Source organism: Canis lupus, chromosome 9 (genome assembly GCF_003254725.2).
Source record: "Canis lupus dingo isolate Sandy chromosome 9, ASM325472v2, whole genome shotgun sequence".
In the NCBI taxonomy this organism is placed as follows: domain Eukaryota; kingdom Metazoa; phylum Chordata; class Mammalia; order Carnivora; family Canidae; genus Canis; species Canis lupus.
In genome coordinates, this window is record NC_064251.1 from 41,681,078 (window position 1) to 41,700,290 (window position 19,213).

General features: G+C 55.0%; 2 protein-coding genes across 4 annotated transcripts in view; one reads left to right on the forward strand and one right to left on the reverse strand.

Moving 5' to 3' along the window:
- The window catches only part of MYO1D (myosin ID), a 326,601-nt gene extending 313,647 nt beyond the window's left edge, over nucleotides 1–12,954 (forward strand). Inside the window, exon 22 of the mRNA XM_035720987.2 lies at nucleotides 10,610–12,954. Within this exon, the coding sequence (XP_035576880.1) occupies nucleotides 10,610–10,766 (157 nt within the window). The 3' untranslated portion in view covers nucleotides 10,767–12,954. The remainder of the gene's footprint in view (nucleotides 1–10,609) is intronic.
- CDK5R1 (cyclin dependent kinase 5 regulatory subunit 1) lies at nucleotides 571–18,070 on the reverse strand. 3 transcript variants are annotated; one of them, XM_025440097.3, is made up of 3 exons: nucleotides 15,285–18,070; nucleotides 8,514–8,573; nucleotides 571–3,548 (listed from the first exon to the last, which is right to left on the reverse strand). In XM_025440097.3, the coding sequence occupies exon 1, from the start codon at nucleotides 17,970–17,972 to the stop codon at nucleotides 17,049–17,051; it is 924 nt and encodes a 307-aa protein (XP_025295882.1). In that variant the 5' UTR covers nucleotides 17,973–18,070; the 3' UTR covers nucleotides 571–3,548; nucleotides 8,514–8,573; nucleotides 15,285–17,048. The 3 variants fall into 3 exon arrangements, with proteins under 3 accessions (XP_025295882.1, XP_048970752.1, XP_025295881.1); XM_025440096.3 differs by lacking the exon at nucleotides 571–3,548 and adding an exon at nucleotides 6,221–6,671; XM_049114795.1 differs by lacking the exon at nucleotides 8,514–8,573.
- Nucleotides 18,071–19,213: the final 1,143 nt, after the last annotated feature.

Here is a 19,213-nt window from a genome sequence, read left to right on the forward strand (position 1 = left end):
GGAAATTAGAAGTCCTCCTCTAGTGAACACACATATGATGAGAGCAAAACGGCCTTATTGCTGTTTAGGGGTCGGACCAGAAGACCAAATGAGCCACAACATTCCCTTAAGCTGAAGCCTAATCTAGAGCAAGGCCCCAACTCTCTTCAGTTCTGTGAAGGTTGAGAGAGGTAAGGAAGCTGCAGAAGAAAAGTGTGAAGCTGGCAGAGGTTACTTCATGAGGCTTAGGAAAAGAAGCCATTTTCTTAACAGAAAAGTACAAGGCAAAGCAGGAAGTGCTGGGGCAGGAGCTGCAGCAAGGTCTCCAGGAGATCTAGCTAAGATCATTCATGAAGGTGGCTACACCCAATAGCCTCCTATTGGAAGATGCCGCCATCTAGGACTTTCAGAACTAGAGAGAAGTCAGTGATTGGCTTCAAAGGACAGGCTGACTCTCTTGTTAGGGGCTAATGCAGCTGGTGACTTTAAGTTGAACCTCATTGACCATTCTGAAAATCCTAGGGCCCTTAAGAATTAAATGTACTCTGCTTGTGCTCTATAAATGAAACAACAAAGCCTCAATGACAGCCATCTGTCTACAGCATCGTTTATTGAATAGTTCAAGCCCACTGTTGAGATTTACTGTTCAGAAAAAGAGTCCTTTCAAAATATGACTGCTCTCTAATGATGTACCTGGTCACCCAAGAGGCCTGATGGAGATGGATCAAGGAGTAATATCAACTTTCAAGTATTACTGCAGAAATACATTTCAGAAGGCTCTGGTTGCCACAAATAGTGATTCCTCTAGTGGATCTGTGCAAAGTAAATAGAAAATATTCTAGAAGGGATTCACCATTCTTAATGCCATTAAGAACATCTGTGATTGGGGCCCCTGGGTGGCTCAGTCGGTTGAGTGTCTGCATTCAGCTCGGGTCATGGTCCCAGAGTCCTGGGATTAAGTCTCACATCAAGCTCCCTACTCAGGGAGTCTGCTTCTCCCTCTCCTTCCGCTGTTCCCTCTCTCTCTCCCTCTCTCTCTCTCTCTTTCAAATAAATAAAATCTTTTTTAAAAATTGTGATTTGTGGGAAGGGGTCAAAACAACAATGTTGGGCAGCCTGGGTGGCTCAGTGGTTTAGCGCCGCCTTCAGCCCAGGGCCTGATCCGGGATCGAGTCCCACATCAGGCTTCCTGCATGGAGCCTGCTTCTTCCTCTGCCTGTGTCTCTGCCTCTCTCTCTCTCTCTGTTCTCTGTCTCTCTGTCTCTCATGAATAAATAAAATCTAAAAAAAAAAAAATGTTAACAGGAATTTGGGACAAGTTGATTCCTACCCTCACAGAGGACTTTGAGGGATTCAAGACTTGAGTGGAGATGTGGTGGCCACAGCATGAAAACTAGAATTAGAAATGGAACCTGGGCGTGGGACCGAGTTGCCTCCATCTCATGATGACCCCTGAGCAGAAGAGGAGTTACTTCTTACGAATGAGTGAAGAAAGTAGTTTCTTTTTTTTTTTTTTTAATTTTCATTTATTTATGATAGTCACAGAGAGAGGGGGGCGGGCAGAGACATAGGCAGAGGGAGAAGCAGGCTCCATGCACCGGGAGCCCGACGTGGGATTCGATCCCGGGTCTCCAGGATCCCACCCTGGGCCAAAGGCAGGCGCTAAACCACTGCGCCACCCAGGGATCCCAGTGGTTTCTTTTTTTAAAAAAAAAGATTTTATTTATTTATTCATGAAAAACACAGAGAGAGAAAGGCAGAGACACAGGCAGAGGGAGAAGCAGGTTCCATGCAAGAGCCTGATGTGGAACTCAATTCCAGAACTCCAGGATCATGTCCTGAGCCAAAGGCAGACGTTCAACCACTGAGCCACCCAGGCATCCCAAGAAAGTGGTTTCTTGAGATGGAAACTGCTCCTGTGAAGAGGCTGTGAAAACTGTTGAAAGGACAACACAGGATTTAGAATAGGACATCCACCTAGGTGATAGAGGAGCAGCAGGGTTTTAGAGCGCTGACTCCCAATTTTGAGACAAGTTCTACTGTGGGTAACATGGTATCAAACAGCATCACCTGCTACAGAGAACTCATTCCTGAAAGGAAGAGACAAGCTTCACATTGCCTTATTTTAAGGAACTGCCCCAGCCACCCCAACTTTCAGCAACCAGCACCCCGATCATCAATCCAGCCATCAACATCAAGGCAGGACCCTCTACCAGCAAAGATTCCACTCACTGAAAACTCAGATGATGGTTATTATCTTTTAGCAATAAAGCATTCTTTAAGGTGTGTATATTGGGTTTTTTAAGACATAATGCTATTTATTACACACTTTAACAGACCACAGCATAGGATCAACTTAACTGTTACATGCGCTGAAAAAAACAGAATAAGTCATTTGACTCGTTTTACTGTGAGGTCTAGAACCAAAACTGCAGTGTCTCCGAGGTATGCCTGTATTCACCTTTTTTTTTTTTTTTTTTTTAAATTGTATTATAGTCAGAAGCTGGTGTCTGTGTGATGGTGATTCTTAGGTACTTTGTGAACTTCCTTTTATGGTCTTGTGCCTGCTCTGTGTGTACAGTGTCACTTCTCTGGTGGGTGCTCTGTTGTTGAGCACAGTGAATACACATACACACAAGTTTATGAATTGGGTTCAAATCTGTGTTCTCTTCATGTCGTCTGCTGGTCTACATGTGTTTTAGGAAAGCGTATTAAGATCATTTTCTGTAACGGTAGACGTGTCATGGGTACCTTCCAGCTGAACTACTCCCCGATAAAGAAAACAATTATTCAGTGAGTGCTTTCCCCAGCAGCACTTTTTGCCAGCCTTCTTGTGATTCATATTTGCCTTGTGCAGCCTGTTTTGTTTTAACTTTTCCTTGTCGCACTGATTTAGATGGATCTCAGGCAAACAGCATGGCGCTGCATTTCTAAATTAAATCTGAGAAGTCCCTTTTAACAGGGGTTCACACATCCACGTTGGTGTTTTCTTGTTCCCACATTTCTTCCTAGCTGTTCTTTTGTGCCTCTGCCTTGCAGTAGATGAAGCAGAGTTTCTTTCCCACTTGCTTCCACTTTTTCCAGAGTTGTATATTTCAGTAGAGCATTCTTGTTTACCATAAGTTCATTTTCTTCACGTTTGTGCAGGTCTTAGGGAGTCAAAAGTCCATCAGTGTCCCTATACACCTCTCCGATGCAAGAACCCAAGTGCCTCCCTGAGGATCACCACTCCATCTGTCATGTTGTTTTCCAGGACTGTATTTAGATCAGTGTTCGACTAAACCCCCAGAGTTAGTCATTTTCATTTGTTACTACTTTTTACAGTGAATATACATTTAGATTTAGCTTGGTGTCTGAGAAAGTCTTCATTTCATCCTCATGCTCAGATGATTGGCTGGGTATGGAATTCTAGGCTGATGGTTATTTTCCTTAAATGTTCAGAAGAGTCTGTTTTCATTATTTTCTCACTTTTGATGAGAAGGCCTACTATTCCTTTGCAAGTAATGTGTCTTTTCCCTCTGGGTGTTCTTAAGGTTTCTTCTTTGCCTTTGGTGATCGGCAGGGGGTTGCTGTTCAAGAGATTAAGAGAAGAGAGCTTGAGGTTTCAGGTCTTTACTGGAAAACCATGTGTTTCCCCACGTAGGGATTCCTTTGCCACTTTGTCAGGCTGGAAGGCAGACTCATATGACATTTTTCTAGATCCAGCAGCCTGGCGGGGCTCAGCCTCAGACCTCAGACCCAGTGCCCTCCAGTGTGGCCCAGGCATGAGCCCTGCTCAAGCCAGCATGTCCCCAGGCTTGCCATCTGCTAGACCCTCCCTCTCACAATGGCCTCATGTCCCCCTCCCTCCTTCTAACTCCCAGAGATTATCCTTTCTTTACTTCAGCCTCCACTTTGATTTTAAATATTCTTTCTGTGGAATTTTATTCACATTTCTAGACACTGATAAGCCGTCAGGGAAGCTTGTCAGCTCCGATCATGTCATTGGAACCTGCAGAGCACGGTTGCACACTCTGAGCTGTGAGAGAGCCGTGGACACAGATGAACAGCCAGCTTAGTCTAGGGGGCAGGCGGTTCTCAAAAGCTTTGGGGACTGAAGGGATTTTAGCAGAGGAGTGACAGGATCCTTCTGTGCCTTGAGAAGATCTCTCTGATGACAATGTGGAAGACGTGTTTGAAGTGGGGTATGGGGCAAATTGAAGACAGAGGAATCCGTTGGGAGGCTCCATCAGGGCTGAGCTCTGAGCTGCGGTTGTGGCAGTGGACAGAGACTGCAAAGGCCCAGTGAACAGAGCTTGGTGACTTGTTGTGGGCCATGGGGGGAGAGGAGAGATCCAGGCTGACTCCTGGCTTTCAGGCCTCTGTGACCAAGCAGATGATGACCACTCTGGCTACCATAGGCTTGACAAGAGGAGAGAGCCAGTTTTGAGGAAGGGGCCAAGAGGATGAGCTCAGCATTGGACCCCATGAAGACCCAAGTCAGGGGATTTGTCTAGTAGGTGGCAGCAGATATGTGCTGGACCTCAGGCTAGGATGGGGATACTGATTGGATAATGGTCACTGAAACTGCAGGCATGGCTGACACTGCTGTAGGATAATGTCTGAGATGAAAAGGACAACAGATAAAACAATACTTAAGGAGTAAGAATGCAAATACTCCTCTGGGAGTCCTCCTCCTTCTTGATGTGCCAATCGCAGACATCACCACCTCTGGAATCACACCCCAGCTGAGGTAGCTCCCTCCAGGTGTCCCATGCACCTCACAGGGTGTTTATGTTTGCCCATCACCCTGGCAAGAATGGGAGTGTTGGGGCAGCTGGGTGGCTCAGTCGGTTGAGCATCTGCTTTCAGCTCAGGTCATGATCCTGGGATCCTGGGATCTAGCCTCGCACCAGGCTCCCTGCTCAGCAGGAAGTTTGCTTCTCCCTCTCCCCCCTGCTCATGCTCTGTCTCTCTGTCTCTCTCTCTCTGTCTCTGTCTCTCTCTCTCTCCTCTGTTTCTCTCTCAAATAAGAAAATAAAATTAAAAAAAAAAAAAAAAGAAGAAGAATGAGAGTATCTTGAGCTCGGGCCTGGGGCCCAGCCAGGGTAGGTGGTCAGTAAATAGTTGCCAAGAGAAGAGTAGGCCAGGGAGAAATGGAGAAATGGGTGATGGTGGTTGGCAAGGAGAGAGCAGAGGCAGGGTCACAAGTAGGGTACATGGGGTTTCTGCCCACAGGACCTCCTGGATGCTGGCTCAGTTCAGGGATGTAGAGGCAGGTGCCAGGCTGGGCCAGGGCCTCAGGACAAGCTGCCTGTCAAGAGCCGTGTAGTGACAAGGGAAGTTTTATCTTCTAAAAAAAATGGTGACCCCATCCCTTACCAGCAGCAAGCCCAAACAGGATTCAGTAGGCCAGGAGATGGGACACTCCTCCCTGATTTCAGCACCGTGGGGCACTGAACTCTCAGACTCGCTTTAGAAGTGACCTTGCCCCAAGTACCCATTCGACTCCAACAGAAACAGAAGTAGCATTTCCTAAAGCCGGATTTTGAAAGACTAGCCTCCTGTGGTTTGACACAAGTAGAGGGGCTTGCTTCCTGAAGCAAAACGCACTGAGACAGCTGCACACATGAGCTCTAGATGTCCCATCTATAGCATGTCCTTGGCAAGCACCCAAGCCTACTCGTTTGTGTCCTAGGGGTGCCTAGAAAGAGAATGGCCTGACTCTCTGGTCCATCACGAAATGCTTACTACACGTCTCATCACTTGGAGAGGTATCTATTTACAACCTGCCTGTGCTCGGTGCAAGGCGAGCTTCCTCCCACCACATCCTGTGTGCAAACATGAGAGCGCATGTTGCACTAGCCTCACATTCTCGGGAGCACCTCGCCGGCCCCCAGAGAACATGCTCACCGAGGCACTGCACTGCACTCCACCCCCTCCATTCCCCTGTAGAGTCCATTTATCAGAACAGGTCACCACTGCTCCAGCAGGGAATCAGCAACGCCACTGAGATAGTGTCCCACTCATTTCTGCACGTCCTAGTCTGCATGGAGCAGGCCAGTGGGTGGGAGTCTCCTAATCCCAGCTGAGCAGAGCTGGACAGGAGGGAACATTTTCTGGGCCAGTTCAGCTCCCACGGAGACTTTTCTTGCCCCATTCTGTGCAGAACTGACAAAAAACACAGGGCTTACATGGGGATGCCCGTTGATCAGGTCTTGCATTTACCCACAGATTTCTCTAATGAGGACAGGACTCTAAATGCAAAATGAAGGAACGTAATTTGATAAAGGCCATTTGCCTGCAATGATGGCTCGGAACAGATGAAACAAGATGAAAGTCCCCGAATTCCAGAGTTTGCTGAGCCATTAAATCCTGTAACAGAAGATGGGGAGGAAAACACCCCTCCCCTTGCAGCCAGCCTCCAACGGCAGCTGTCATTTGGCTTGGCATGCCATCAGAAGAAGACACGCTGCCTCCATCTATAAAATCTGCCTTCTTTTCTTTAAAATATGAGGAAGGTAGAAAGATTTCTGGGGTGGTGAAGCTCCAGCAAGAGAGGCCAGTTGATCCTCCTGGAGTGTCCACTTCCTGTCTGCCACTCGTACCCAGCTACTGGTGTGTCTCCAAAACAGGCACAAGAAACCCCTTCCTAACAACAACAACAACAACAAAGAAACCGCTTGCTGGTCTTAAAACCATTTTGGTTGAGCCTGAAATGAGAAAAAACATGGTTTGAGGGCAAAGCTCTTATTTATTAAGATTTTATTGTATTAGAGGGGATCCCTGGGTGGCTCAGCGGTTTAGCACCTGTCTTTGGCCCAGGGCGCGGTCCTGGAGTCCCGGGAACAAGTTCCGCATCGGGCTCCCAGCATGGAGCCTGCTTCTCCCTCTGCCTGTGTCTCTGCTTCTCTCTCTATCATGAATAAATAGAATCTTAAAATATATTTTTTTATTGTATTAGAGAGTGCACACACGTGCACATGAGTGTGGGGGGAGCTGAGGGAGAGGAATAGCAAGCTGACTCCGCACCGAGTACAGAGCCCCATGCAGTCACAATCCCACCACCCTGTGATCACGACCTGAGCCAAAACCAAAATCAGATGCTCAGTCGACTAAGCCACCCAGGCATCTTTAGATTAACCCATTTTTTTGTATTATTGTGGTAAAATGCACAAAAATTTACCATTAGTCACATTTAGTACAAGTCACAATGCTGTGCAATCACCACCACTGTCTAGTTCCAGAATATTCTCATCATCCCAGAAGGAAACCCCATACCCTTTAAGCAATACCCCCACACCCCACTCCTCTGTTTTTGTCTCTAAGGATTTGGGTATTTATAGTACATTTCATATAAGTGGGATTATGCCATATGTGGCTTTTCATATCTGGCTTCTTTCACTTAGCGTGTTCCCAAGGTCCATCCATGTTGTAGCCTGTGTCAGCACTTCCTTTTTATGGATGAATAATATTTCATTGAATTGATAGACCACTTTGTCCCTTCATCAGTTAATAGATATTTGGCTTATTTCTATTTCTTGTTTCTTTTTTTTTAATTTTTTATTTATTTATTTATTTATTTATTTATTTATTTATTTATTCATTCATGAGACACAGAGACAGAGAGAGGCAGAGACACAGGCAGAGGGAGAAGCAGGCTCCATGCAGGGAGCCCAACGTGAGACTCGATCCCAGAACTCTGGGATTACGCCCTGGGTTGAAGGCAGATGCTCAACCGCTGAGCCATCCAGGCGTCCCAACTAAGCCACCCAGGCGTCCCCTATCTCTTGTTTATTGTAAATAATGCTGCTGTAAACATTCTGGGACACGTGTGAACATCTGCTTTCAGGTATACCAGGAGTGGAAGGAATTGCTGGGTCATGTGGTATATAATTTTATGTGTGACTTACGGAGCAGCCACCAGACTCAATCCACATCATCCTCTGTCACCTATCGGTGGCTGTGTGCAGACGGCACCAGCAGAGGTTGCTTAGCCCAGATCTTGAGACCAGAAGACTGGTTCTCCTTCCAGCCCCACACTGTTCTGTTCTAAAGTCATCCCATGTAGCCCCTCACCCCCCAACTTCTGCCCAAACCCCACAGCACCCCATGAAGACGGGCTGGGAATCAGGGAAGGAGCAGGAGCACAGGCAAGGACTGTCACTTAAGCTGACAGTACAGAATATTCCTTTGCTATTCCTTGCTAAGGGGCAAGTCTCCCTTGTAGAACCCTCCCATTTTACAGGCTGTCTGGCCACTTTCCCTTTGGAATGAACTTCATGGGTTGGGTGTGCTTCAGCCCTACAAGGATCCCAACCAACTGTGCCCAGCATTTACACATATTTGAAGCTGGCAGAGCTGTGTTGAAAGGAGGGAACAGTTTGCAGAGCAGATGACATGAGGCTGCACACCACGCTTGCGCCGCCAGCCCAGAGCAGCCCAGCTCAAAGTGTGTGTGTTGTCCATCAGCACCAAGGGGGCATCCCCACATGCATGCCGCAGTGCATGAGCCAGCCCTCCAGGGACTTAGATTCTAGAAGCAGAGACTGTACCTGTGCTGAGGCTGCCTAGAAAGGCTAGCAGAGATGCGTCCAGAATATTCTCATCGTCCCCTGCAAAATGAAGGAATGTGATTTGATAAAGGCCATTTGTCTGCAATGATGGCCAGCCCAGTGTGGGGAGGAGCAAACTGGAGCACTGGTTCTCTGTGGCTTTTCTATCCTGCAACCCCCACCCTGGCAGCTCCATGTTCAAGGTGAAGTTGGGCCACTGTTACCTCGTTATCTGTTCTAGCCCCTCATCCCTCTTTGGTTTCCCACCAGCCTCAACCCTGCACCAAGAGTGTTGAGCAGATGCTAGAGATGCCCAGAGCCTGAAAGAAGGAGGCAAAATGCAGTCAGGGGCCCTCTCTGTGGACACTGAACTCAGGGCTAAGGAGGGTCTGGAGTCAGAAGGACCCGACTGAAAGTAGTGTGTCTCAAAGGGTACAAATGCAAGAAGGTGGGGGTGGCTGGGGAGTCCCATCCCCACCCCTGTGTTTAGAATATGGCCCCTTTAGAGCCTTTTCCCGAGGACTTTGAGGCCCACAGGTGACTCTAGAACCCACTGTGTGCACAATGGGGTACCATGGAGAGGGGCCGCAGATATGGACTGGGAGGCTGGGCCTGTCCCCAGCAGGGCACTGAGGGAAGGACACATGCCCACCAGGAGGCCAGGACAAAAGGGAGGCCTCTGCCAGGGTCAGAATGGGGGCATCTCCAAGGGATAGGATTCCAGCTCAGGGGGGCCCGGAGGTGGTGCCAGGGTGACAAGGAGGAGAAAGAGGTGACAAACTCAGGAAGGTGCAGGTACCGAGTCCCGGAAGCATCACCAGGTACAGGCAGGGCCACGGTGCAGAGGCTTTGCTGGCCCTGGGCCAGCAGGACGGTGGAGACCATGGTCGCAGGTCCCCACACCGAGACCCTGCACAGCAGCCCTGGCTCCCCCGGGAACAGAGACTGCCTGAGTCATTGCCTTTGGTGGACTCTATTTTTATGTCCAAGTCTGGTTAAAAATAGCTGTCTAAGCCAAGGTTTTAGCTGCAGCTGACAAGACATTAAGTATTAGGTACCTGATGCCCACAAGTGATAACCACGGGTCTCTTCCCGCTCCAGCATCCGTCTCCGGGACATACCCAGGGAGAAGGCAGGCAGGAGAGGGGCATGGGGATGCCCCCTGGCAGCATGGAGCCCGGGAGAGCCCACGCTGGGCCCCATGTCCGTCCAAGGGGCCGCAACTCCTGCCAGGCCAGCGTGTGCCCAGAAGGCACCTCGCACATACCTGGGCACAGCAGGGTCAAGTGCACCGCCGGACTGGCCACCAGTGACACCGCAGGCCCTCTTCCTTGCACCTCTGGCTCCGAGAAAGCCGAGGGGTACCAGCCAGAGTGTGGCATGGGGGTGTGCCAGCGTGTGTGAGCGCACAGGAGGTGCCTGCCACTTTGCACACATTTCTCTGCTCAGCAAGAAGGTGGCATCTGGAATATGTGCGGTGTGGCAGCCCTCGGCAGGTGCTCCCACACTGGGAGGTGACAGGGAGCCACCACCACGCTGGCCTTGAGCATCCCTGGAGTCGGAGAGGGCCTGCCCGCGGTGCTGGGAAAGCGGGGGTCAGCCCCAGTTCCCACGGCTGGGCCCTTTGGCCGGCAGGACACCCAGAAGACCTTTCACCCAGGAGAGCCCACGGGCAAGAATCTCCAGTCACGCCTAGACGTGCCTTCCCAGGCTCCCTGTTGCTCCACGGACTGCTCGGTAGCCCTGAATCAGAAGCCTGTGCCCCTCCTGACCACGAGCCCCCTGCTGCCTCTAACGCCCAGGTGACTGGGGACCCGGCCTCAGGCCAGAGCCTCGGTGGCTCTGACCCAGCGCGGCAGGCCTGGTGCAGGCCCAGCGACCCAGCGTCAGCCCCAATCCCTGTGGATCGAGGCTGCAGCCAGCGCCGGCCCTTGCTGCCCTCGCCCTCTCCGGGGTCACCGCCTGGGCCACCGCAAGGCCCGGAGGAGCTCGGCACAGCTCGGCACACGGCGGGCCCCAAGCGCTGCCAGGGCAGTTCACCCCACTCTGGCTGCCTGCTAACCGCCTGTCTGGTCTTTCTCTTTTTGGTTTTCCAGTGAGAAGCGCCACCTCCAAGTCAACGTCACCAACCCCGTGCAGTGCAGCCTGCATGGGAAGAAGTGCACGGTCTCCGTGGAGACGCGGCTCAACCAGCCGGAGCCCGACTTCACCAAGAACCGCTCGGGCTTCATCCTCAGCGTGCCGGGGAACTGACAGCCCGAGGGGAGGCCTCGCCAGCGCTCGGGGCCGCCCCACCTCCAGGGCCCGGTCTAAATTGCCGACTCCCCGCTACTGCCCGCTAGAAATCAGCTCGCCAGGGTCCGTGCTTGGGGCCGAGCCCCCCTTCTGCCTCCTCCAAGGCTCCTCCCCTGAGGTTGTCCTGCTGGCTTTCTGCCTCTGGTCTCCGTCCTCCCCCCCCCCCCCCCCCAGTTTTCCAGTCCTCACTCAACAAACCAAAGATCCCGATGCCCTGCCACAGACCCTGAGCTCACGCCCAGACCATAGCTCATCACAGAGGCGACGTGATGGTGCCTCCAGTCAGCGAAGGCCCCTGCTGCCACCGCCTCCCCTCCCCAAGGCGCACCATTTGCAAGGTCAGGTCAGTGAGCCTTGACCCAGGGACCAGCAACTGACCCTGCAAGGCGTGGATGCAGTTTCCCCAACCAAAAACATGCTCCCCTGGGGGGTGGGGAGGAGATTGGCAGAGATGAGCTGGGGATGTAGCCCTGCTCTCTCTGCGAGGGCAGCCTGCCACCCCTTCCCTGAAGGTGACCTGGCTCAGAGCTCCTCAGTGGAGCCCCTCACCCCCAGCAGTTAACCAAGGCCATCAGGTGAGCAGGGTCACTAGCAGGGCTGGCCCCTCAGCCCAGAAGCCGGCAGAGCATCTATGCCCAGGGCCTGCCTCATACCAGGCCTGCAGGCCTCCTCTCTGGGAGAAAGCAGAGCATGTGCTCCAAGGGCCATCTTCCTTACTACATAGCCTGGGCCCGCGGGTGTAGCACACTCGTGTGCACAGTCGCAGAGCTGCTCAGTGGTTACCGTGTCTCCTGTGCCCACACTGCTGTCTAAGCGCCGATAAGAAACCACAGTGGTAGGGCCAGGGAGTATTCGGGGGTCTGGAAGTTTCCCTTCTGACACCTCTGTTTCATACACACTTGGAGAATGGGGACCAGGGCCAGAGGGGCAGAGTGACAGACACAGAGTGGGGGTCCCGGCACTGCAGGCCAGGCCAGGATGCCCACCTGCCCCCACGTATACACACACACACACACACACACACACCCCTCGCCGCTGCAGCTGGGGCCCAATGCAGGCCTCATGCCAGGAGAGTGCCACCACCCTGCCAGTCTGTGCCCAACGGAAAGCATGGAGCCTCAGATGTCATCCTGAGATCGCTGTGCTCCTGAGCCTCAGCTGAGGACGCTGCCCCAAGCCCCTGAGCAGCCCAGGCCTCCCAGCCAGGAGCCATAATGGGAGAGACTTGGGATACCGCATGTGGGGAGGGGGCTAAGGTTGAGCCCACGACTCAGGGGGAGACTGGCAGGATGCAAAAGAGGGACGTGCTCTCCCCCCGCCACCCCACCCACTCTTGACCTGCCACCCCAACTCTGCAAAACACACCAAGTGCCTGAGCACAGCTCCTCTGTGCCTGGCCCAGTGCCTGACACGGCCAGCTGGCTGACACCCGTGCGGTCCCAACAGCAGGGTCTCATCCGCACCCCAACTTCCCAGGGCCCAGGAAACATTTGCACCATGTGCAATTTGCAACAAAGAATCCTCTCTCGGCATCCTGTCCTTAGAAACCCCACCTCATTCTCCAAGCCTGGTTGGCTGCCTGCACAGCCCAGAGGCGCCGTTGGCCTGGTCTAGCAACAGAATTTTGCCAATCACCTTGACACTAGTTGAACCATCCTAACTGGAACGGCGCCTCCTTTCCACTCATTTCCCCAAACTTGTCGCTTTACACTAGAGACATGTACATGTATGTTTTAGATGCTCCAAAATGGAACATGCCAAATGAGTGCCTTTGCCTTTCTGAGGCTGGGGAGGCGGTGGGCCTTGGAGTCCTCCCTCCAGCCGTCCGGGGTTGCCTGTGGCTCCTCAGGCCAGCAGAGGGGCTTCCAGCCGAGGGCCAGTCCACAAGCACTTTTTCATGATGTCCTCAAGTCCCATTACGTGGCACCTGAAGGAGTAAGAATTGAGGGTGTGATCTCAGTGGTGCTTCCAGGGGGCCGGGGGTGAGCAGGAGGACGCAGTGATTGTAGGCAACGAAGTGTTTCTCTTGATCTAATTAAATGCAGTGGTATGGTTTGCTGCGTTTATTCCTATTTTCCATTAAATTAACTTTATTTCTAGAGCATATTTTGATTTACCATCAAGAGCAATAAAGCATTAAATCTCATTTTTAAAGGTATCCTGCTCATCTGTAATTGAGAACTATACACAGAGTCAGCTGTTGTCCCAGAGGATGGGAGGGAGCATGAAGCGCAAATAAGGTAAAGTGGAGGCTAATTTACTGGGGGCTTTTGAACAGGAATATGAAACAGCCAGTGAGGCACAAGCAGTAGGGAGGCAGGGAGGCGGCGTTATATCAAGCACTTTGTTCCATCACTTTGAGGTCTGTCCGCTAGATTCGTGAAGTTCACTGCGTTCCGGTGGCCTGAAGTCACCGATGCCTACAGAGACCGGGTGGCCTTGCCCCAGGCTGGCTGGCTGGGGACAAGGGGGTGGCAAGAGAAGGAGCCAGAGGAATCTGGACCTCTCGGGGAGGGGTGGAGCTGCAGGTAAGCAAGGCCCCGCCGAGACGAAAGAGCCTCCCAGCACTCAAGGGCTACCGGGTCACCGTCATTGGTGGCAAAGAATGTGCAGTGCACCTACTCTGACCCAGACCAAAGGACATGCCCTGAAAGCGAGTGGCCCTGATCACAAAGCTGACCGCTCCCAAGGGCCAACTGGGTGGAGTGGCCTTCTTAGCGATCACGGTGCGGGGCCAGGAGGCTCAAGGCCACACTACCCGAGACCCAGGAGCTTAGGCTGGTGGCAGGAGCAGGCACAGACCACCGGCAGCACAGCCGGTGGGGGGACCCCACCCTTGCCACACTATGGGCTGGGGTGGCTGCTTATTCGGGAGCCCCGGGGCTGGATTTCTCGCTCTTGGAAACCCGCACAGAGCTAAGCTGTCAAGGCTGAGCCACATGGACACCCTTCCACACCCGCCGGCCAGAGAGGAAGCGTCTGGGCGCTGGGCGCTGGGCAGGAGAGCCAGGCCTAGGCTACGCGGGGGCAGCGGCCTCAGAGCCAAGCTCCACTGTGGGGCCTGAGGCCTGGCGCCCCTGCAGGAGCCACTGCGCCAGGCCTCACGGGGCCGTGCCCTGGCCTGCTTGTCCCCCTGGCTACAGGTCCCAGTCACCCAGCCCTGCCCGGCCAGGCCAGGCCCAGCCAACGAAGCCTCTGCGGAGCAACTCCCACCCCCGCCCAGCTAAGCCCGAGTTGACTTAACCTGCTGACATAACCTGCGCTTCTCTCTTAATCACCTTAACGTGAACGCACCGGTTAAGCCCTCTCCCAGAGCCCAGCCCTCCCCTCCGCCCCCACCGCCCCGCCCCTCCCCCACGATACAAATCCAATTATGTTCCCAGCACAGGAATCATTTATAAAAGGGGCCCCCAGCCTGCTCATGAATGACGTGCCCACAAAAAGAGGCCTATGTAATGGATGGTCAGTGCATTTTATTTAATCAGCACAGTACAAAAATAAATAAAAATAAGGGAAAGGGAATTAAATTACAGCCAAACTGAGCTTCATGACCTTGTCAGATTATAAACCACACATACTTACAAACACACTACACATACATACAAAATGAGACAAATATAAATTAATATTAACAATACCCACGGTTTGGTCAAAGGATAACTACAGAACGAATTGCACTAAGAACCAACATACACCGCACGTGTAATTAGCAGTTTCAAATATACAGCCTATGAATAATTCCGAGTGGGAAAAATGGCATGTTTTCTTTTCATTGCAAGTTTAACAACTGTTGGAACAGAACTAAATTCTAATAAATAACTGCATGGAAAGAATAGATCAACCCTTCAGGTTTACAAGAAAAAGAGAAAAACCAAATCCTGAACTATTCCTGTGACTTGTTCTGTGCACGGGTGTAATGTTCACAGCCATCTGTTCTAAGATTATTTTTCTTAAGACACAAAATGCTCCTGGTTCGCATGCACAATATCACTGTAAACGCAACAATTAAAGAATAAAGGGGTTGAGTTTTTTTTTTTTTCCGTAGGTTAGTTTTTCTTTTTTTTTTTTTCTTTTTTCTTTTAATCATTGTTCTAAAAGTAGTCTTCATAGCAGCATGTCAGATGGGCTCAGGGCCCGCACGCTGGAGTCCATCAGCTCCCGCACCCGGTACTGACCAGCACAAGGGCAGGGAGGAGGCCATGGCCGGCTTCTCACCGGGGGAGCCAGAGACTGACCTCCTCAGCCCCGAGCCGCTCCTGAAATGGGCCCCTCCCCCAAGAAATAAAAAAATAAAATACGGAGAAAGAGCAGGAAAACACACAACCGGAATACTGGGGATGCGGCCGGAGCGTGGGGTTTCAGGCCAAGCTCAGCCGCCGGGTGAGTGACTACAGACACGCACCCCTCCTCTTGAGACTTTGCGCCCCAACGTCCCTCCCCACTTCTGGGCCCCGCTGCCCCCCAAGGGCCTCCTACCTCAGGTCACACGTGGCAGCGGGATCTGAACAGACGGGCTGGGTGACAGCTCCCACCGAGATAGAGGCGTGGCGGCCAAGTCTGTGGCAGCAGCCGAGGTTCCTTCCAGCTCCGCCTCAGCTTATTTGGCAGCCCAGGGAGGGCTCAGCGCAGCTGGGGCGAGGGATCGCCATCCCAGCCCCCCGCGGGCCCTCCTCCCCTTCCCCAGGGAAGCGGCAGCTCCGCTCCAGGCCTCTTAAAGTAAGACCCCGGTTTCACAGCTTTCTCTCGTGTGAATTTCAGTAGTGCTTCTGCTGAAACCAGCAGCCACCTAGAACCTATCCTGTGTCAGAGGACCCTCTGCCTGCCCCCCGCCACCCCCCCTCCCTGGGACTGGAAGGGAGACTTCCCCAGGGCATCTTCACATTGACCTTTATTCCCCAAAGCTGGAGTGATGGGCCACAGAGGAAGACTCGCTCCCTTCTCCTGGTCCTCTCCCAAGTCCCAAGCCACCAATCTGGGAGAATCAAAAAGGAAATTGATTAAGTACATGTCGTGTGTTTTTCACAGCCACTAAGATAAGGTGGAAACCCAAATCGGCAGCTGCAAATGATCAGGTGCAGAATGGCAGGCTTCCGAAGCCATGAGGAGCGCTACTCCGGCCTTGGAATTGTCTCCAAGATCCAGTGGTCTCACTGGGCCTCGCAGGGCAAGGCTTCGTCTTCAGAAGAAACTGAACTGTTTGGAAACAGCTTTAAATGAACAGGGATGGGGACGGCGGGGGCGGGGGGTGTACATCATTACCCCATCATTCTGGTCCCCGACATCACCTCGGCTCTGCAGGAACAAATGTCATGCACCAGCAAGAGGCCTTAGCCCTCAGGTGAGCACTGGCTGGTTTCAGGCACGACGACCCCACCTGCCCAGAAGGCAGGCTGTCGGTGAGGGGCACCTGCAGCCGCCCTGGCCTTCGCCACAGGGTGAGTAAGCTGCATTAGTCAAAGGAAAGATTCGCCCAGGAAAGGAGCTGTCCCTAGCTTCACCCCACCCCTTTAGCTGGGACCCCAAATCAAAGAACTTAATGAGTCAAACCAGCTCATTAACCGACACTACCAACACGGCTGGGAGCAGGGGGTAAGGAGGCCAGGGAGCAAGTTCCATGTCTTCACTAAAGGAAAACTCTTCTCCCTAATAAAAGAAAAAAGAGCAAACCAGGGTGGTGCATGGTCAAACGACAGGACACAATCTTTGTACCAGGCCAGCTTCTCCTCGACGAGTTGTCCCAGGGTGGTGGGCACCTCGCCTCACAACCCCATTCGTGGCTCGGTCAGGGTGGCCAGCTCCACAGGCCTCTGGGAGAACGGATGACCCAAAACAAAAGCCAAGAAAGGCCCTCCAACCGGCAACAGCAATGGCTCCCCAGGGCCAACTGGCCAGAGGCCCCTCTCTGGCTACCATGCCAGGAGCGGCGGGCAGCCTCACCTGCCCTGGTCCAGCAAGGGCACAGGTGGCAGAGACAGGTCAGTCCTTCAAATTCCCCAAAGTTGAGAAGTCAGTGGCCTGGGTGGCTCTGAACACATCTTCTGGGTTTTTGCACAAGGTTCGGGAGTTCAAAAGCGCCCAGAGTTCTTGGCAGGGCTGAAGAAAACCCCAAGGAGAGAAGGTGGGAAGGAAGAGGCCCTCGGTGGCTCTGCTAGACACATACTGTACACAAAATCTGATTTGCTTAATAATAAATTTTTAAAAATGAATTGAATCCTTGAGCCATGATGCGGGCTACAGGGCTCACCGATCGAGCCCCAGGAGGAGCCGCTTCTTGTCCTCCTGACCACTCTCGTTCTTCAGGTCGGAGAACACCTGTGTGAAGTAGTGCGGGTCGGCATTGATCTGCAGCATCTTGGAGCTCATGAGGTTGATGACGGAGAGGCAGCGGTCCCAAAAGGCCTCCTTGCAGCTCTCCACCAGGAAGGGCTTGAGCGGGTAGGAGATCTCGTTGCCCATGTAGGAGTAGGAGAGGTACAGGCAGGTCAGCAGGATGGCCTGGAGCTCGTGGTCCGAGCCCACCTCGGAGGAGATGACATCCCTGCAGAGCATGTAGAGGAAGACCACGTTGGCCGGCGTGATGAAGCCCTGGTCCTGCCAGCCCTGCAGAAGCAGCGAGCGGTCCACGCTGCGCAGCCAGAGCACAGGGTCCGTGGGGGACAGGTGCTTCAGGCGGTAGCACCGGCGGCAGAGAAACTCGCCCAGGCAGCGCAGCAGCTCGCTGGTGGACGCCTGGACGATGACACGTTTGGGCGTCCCCGCGGAGGTGAGAGCCGGGTGCGGGGCCTTCTTGACAGAAGAGGAGACCCCGGTCTGGGAGCCCGAGAGCTGGCTGGCGGGGGGCGCGGGCGGCTGGGCCGGCGGGGGCTGGGCGAACGTGGACAGGTTGGCGCACGACAGCGACTTCTTCAGGTTCTCATTGTTGAGGTGCGTGATGTTGTTCTGGTAGCTGCTGTTGGGCTGCACCTTCTTGGAGTTCTTCTTCTTGGCCGACACGGCCACGATCCTCTTCCACGGCAGCACGGAGATGATGGAGTGCCGCTTCAGGTTCTTGTCCTTGGCGTTCTTGCTGTTCTGCACGGCCGTGTAGTGGCCCACCGTGGCCGCGCCATCCTCAAACAGCGTGGCCTTGCGGTAGCTGGGGGACAGGGACAGCACCGTGCCCATGGTGCCGCTGCGCGCCGGGCGGGGGCCCGCGCCCCTGCGCGCCCAGCCTGCCGGCCGGAGGCGATGCGCTCAGCGGGCCCGCGGCGGTCCGGGGCGGGAGGCGGGAGGCGGGAGGCGGGAGGCGGGGGCGCTCCGGGGGCGCCTGCGGCCCCCTCGGATCTGCGTGGAAAACAAGATGGTTCTCAGCACCAGGCGGGGCTCGGCGCCGCGCTCCGCCACCCGGGCCGAGGCGGCCCCCGCGGCCCTGGCCCCGGCCTCGCGCCCCCGCGCCGCAGCCCGGCCGCCTCCACTGCGGCACCCCCGCCCGCCTCCGCGGCCGCTGCGTCCCGACCGCAGCGGGAGGGGCCCGGCGCCCGCGGAGGTGGAGGCGGCGGCGGAGGCGGCGGCAGCGGCGGAGGCGGCAGCGGCCGGGGACCCCCGCCTCGACACACCGCGCGCGGCCCCGGCCCCGGCCCCGGCCCCGGCCCCGGCCCCGGCTCCTCGGGGGGCAGCGGGCGGCCGCGAGGCTCAGGCTTACCGGGCAGGCGGCGGCGGCTCCGGCGCTCCGCGCCCTCCCTCCGCAATGCGCGCCGCGGCTCGGGCCCGCGGTCCCGGCGCTCGGCGGGGCTCGGCGGGGCTCGCGCTCGGCGGCGGCGGCGGCGGCGGCTCCGGAGCTTCTGTCCAAGGTTCTGCAGGCGCTGCGGCCCCGCCCCCCGCCGGCCGCCCGCCGCCTGCGCCGCCGCCGCGCTCCCGCGCCCGCTCCCGCTCCCGCCCGGGCGCGCACCTCGGCGGCCTCGCTGTCGGGGGCGCGCGCGCGGCCCACGTACGGCCGGGGCTGGCCTGCTCCGGCGGCGGGGCGGGGGCCGGGGGCCGGGGGCCGGGGCCGCCGCGGTCCTCAGCGCCAGCCGTGCGCGGTGCGGGCAGGGACGCGGCCAGGGCCCGAGCGCCTCTAGTCGCCGCGCCCCATCTAGGACCCGGACTCGGACGCCGGCGGCGGGTACTCCCGGCCCCGCCCCGCTCTGCGCCGCCGCGCCAGCAGCAGCCCGGCCGCGTGAGTCCCCGGCGCGCCGCGCTGCCGAGCTCCGGCGGGGCCGGGGAAGGGGGGGCGCCGGGGGCGGGACCGAGGCCCGAACCCGCCCGCCGCCCCGCCCAGACACGTGCTGCCTTTGTTCCCGCCGCGGCGCCCGCAGCCGCTGGCCGCGGGGGCGCTCTCGGCCGCGTCCCCGCCCAGGCGACGCGCGGCCCGCCGGGCTGGGGCTGGG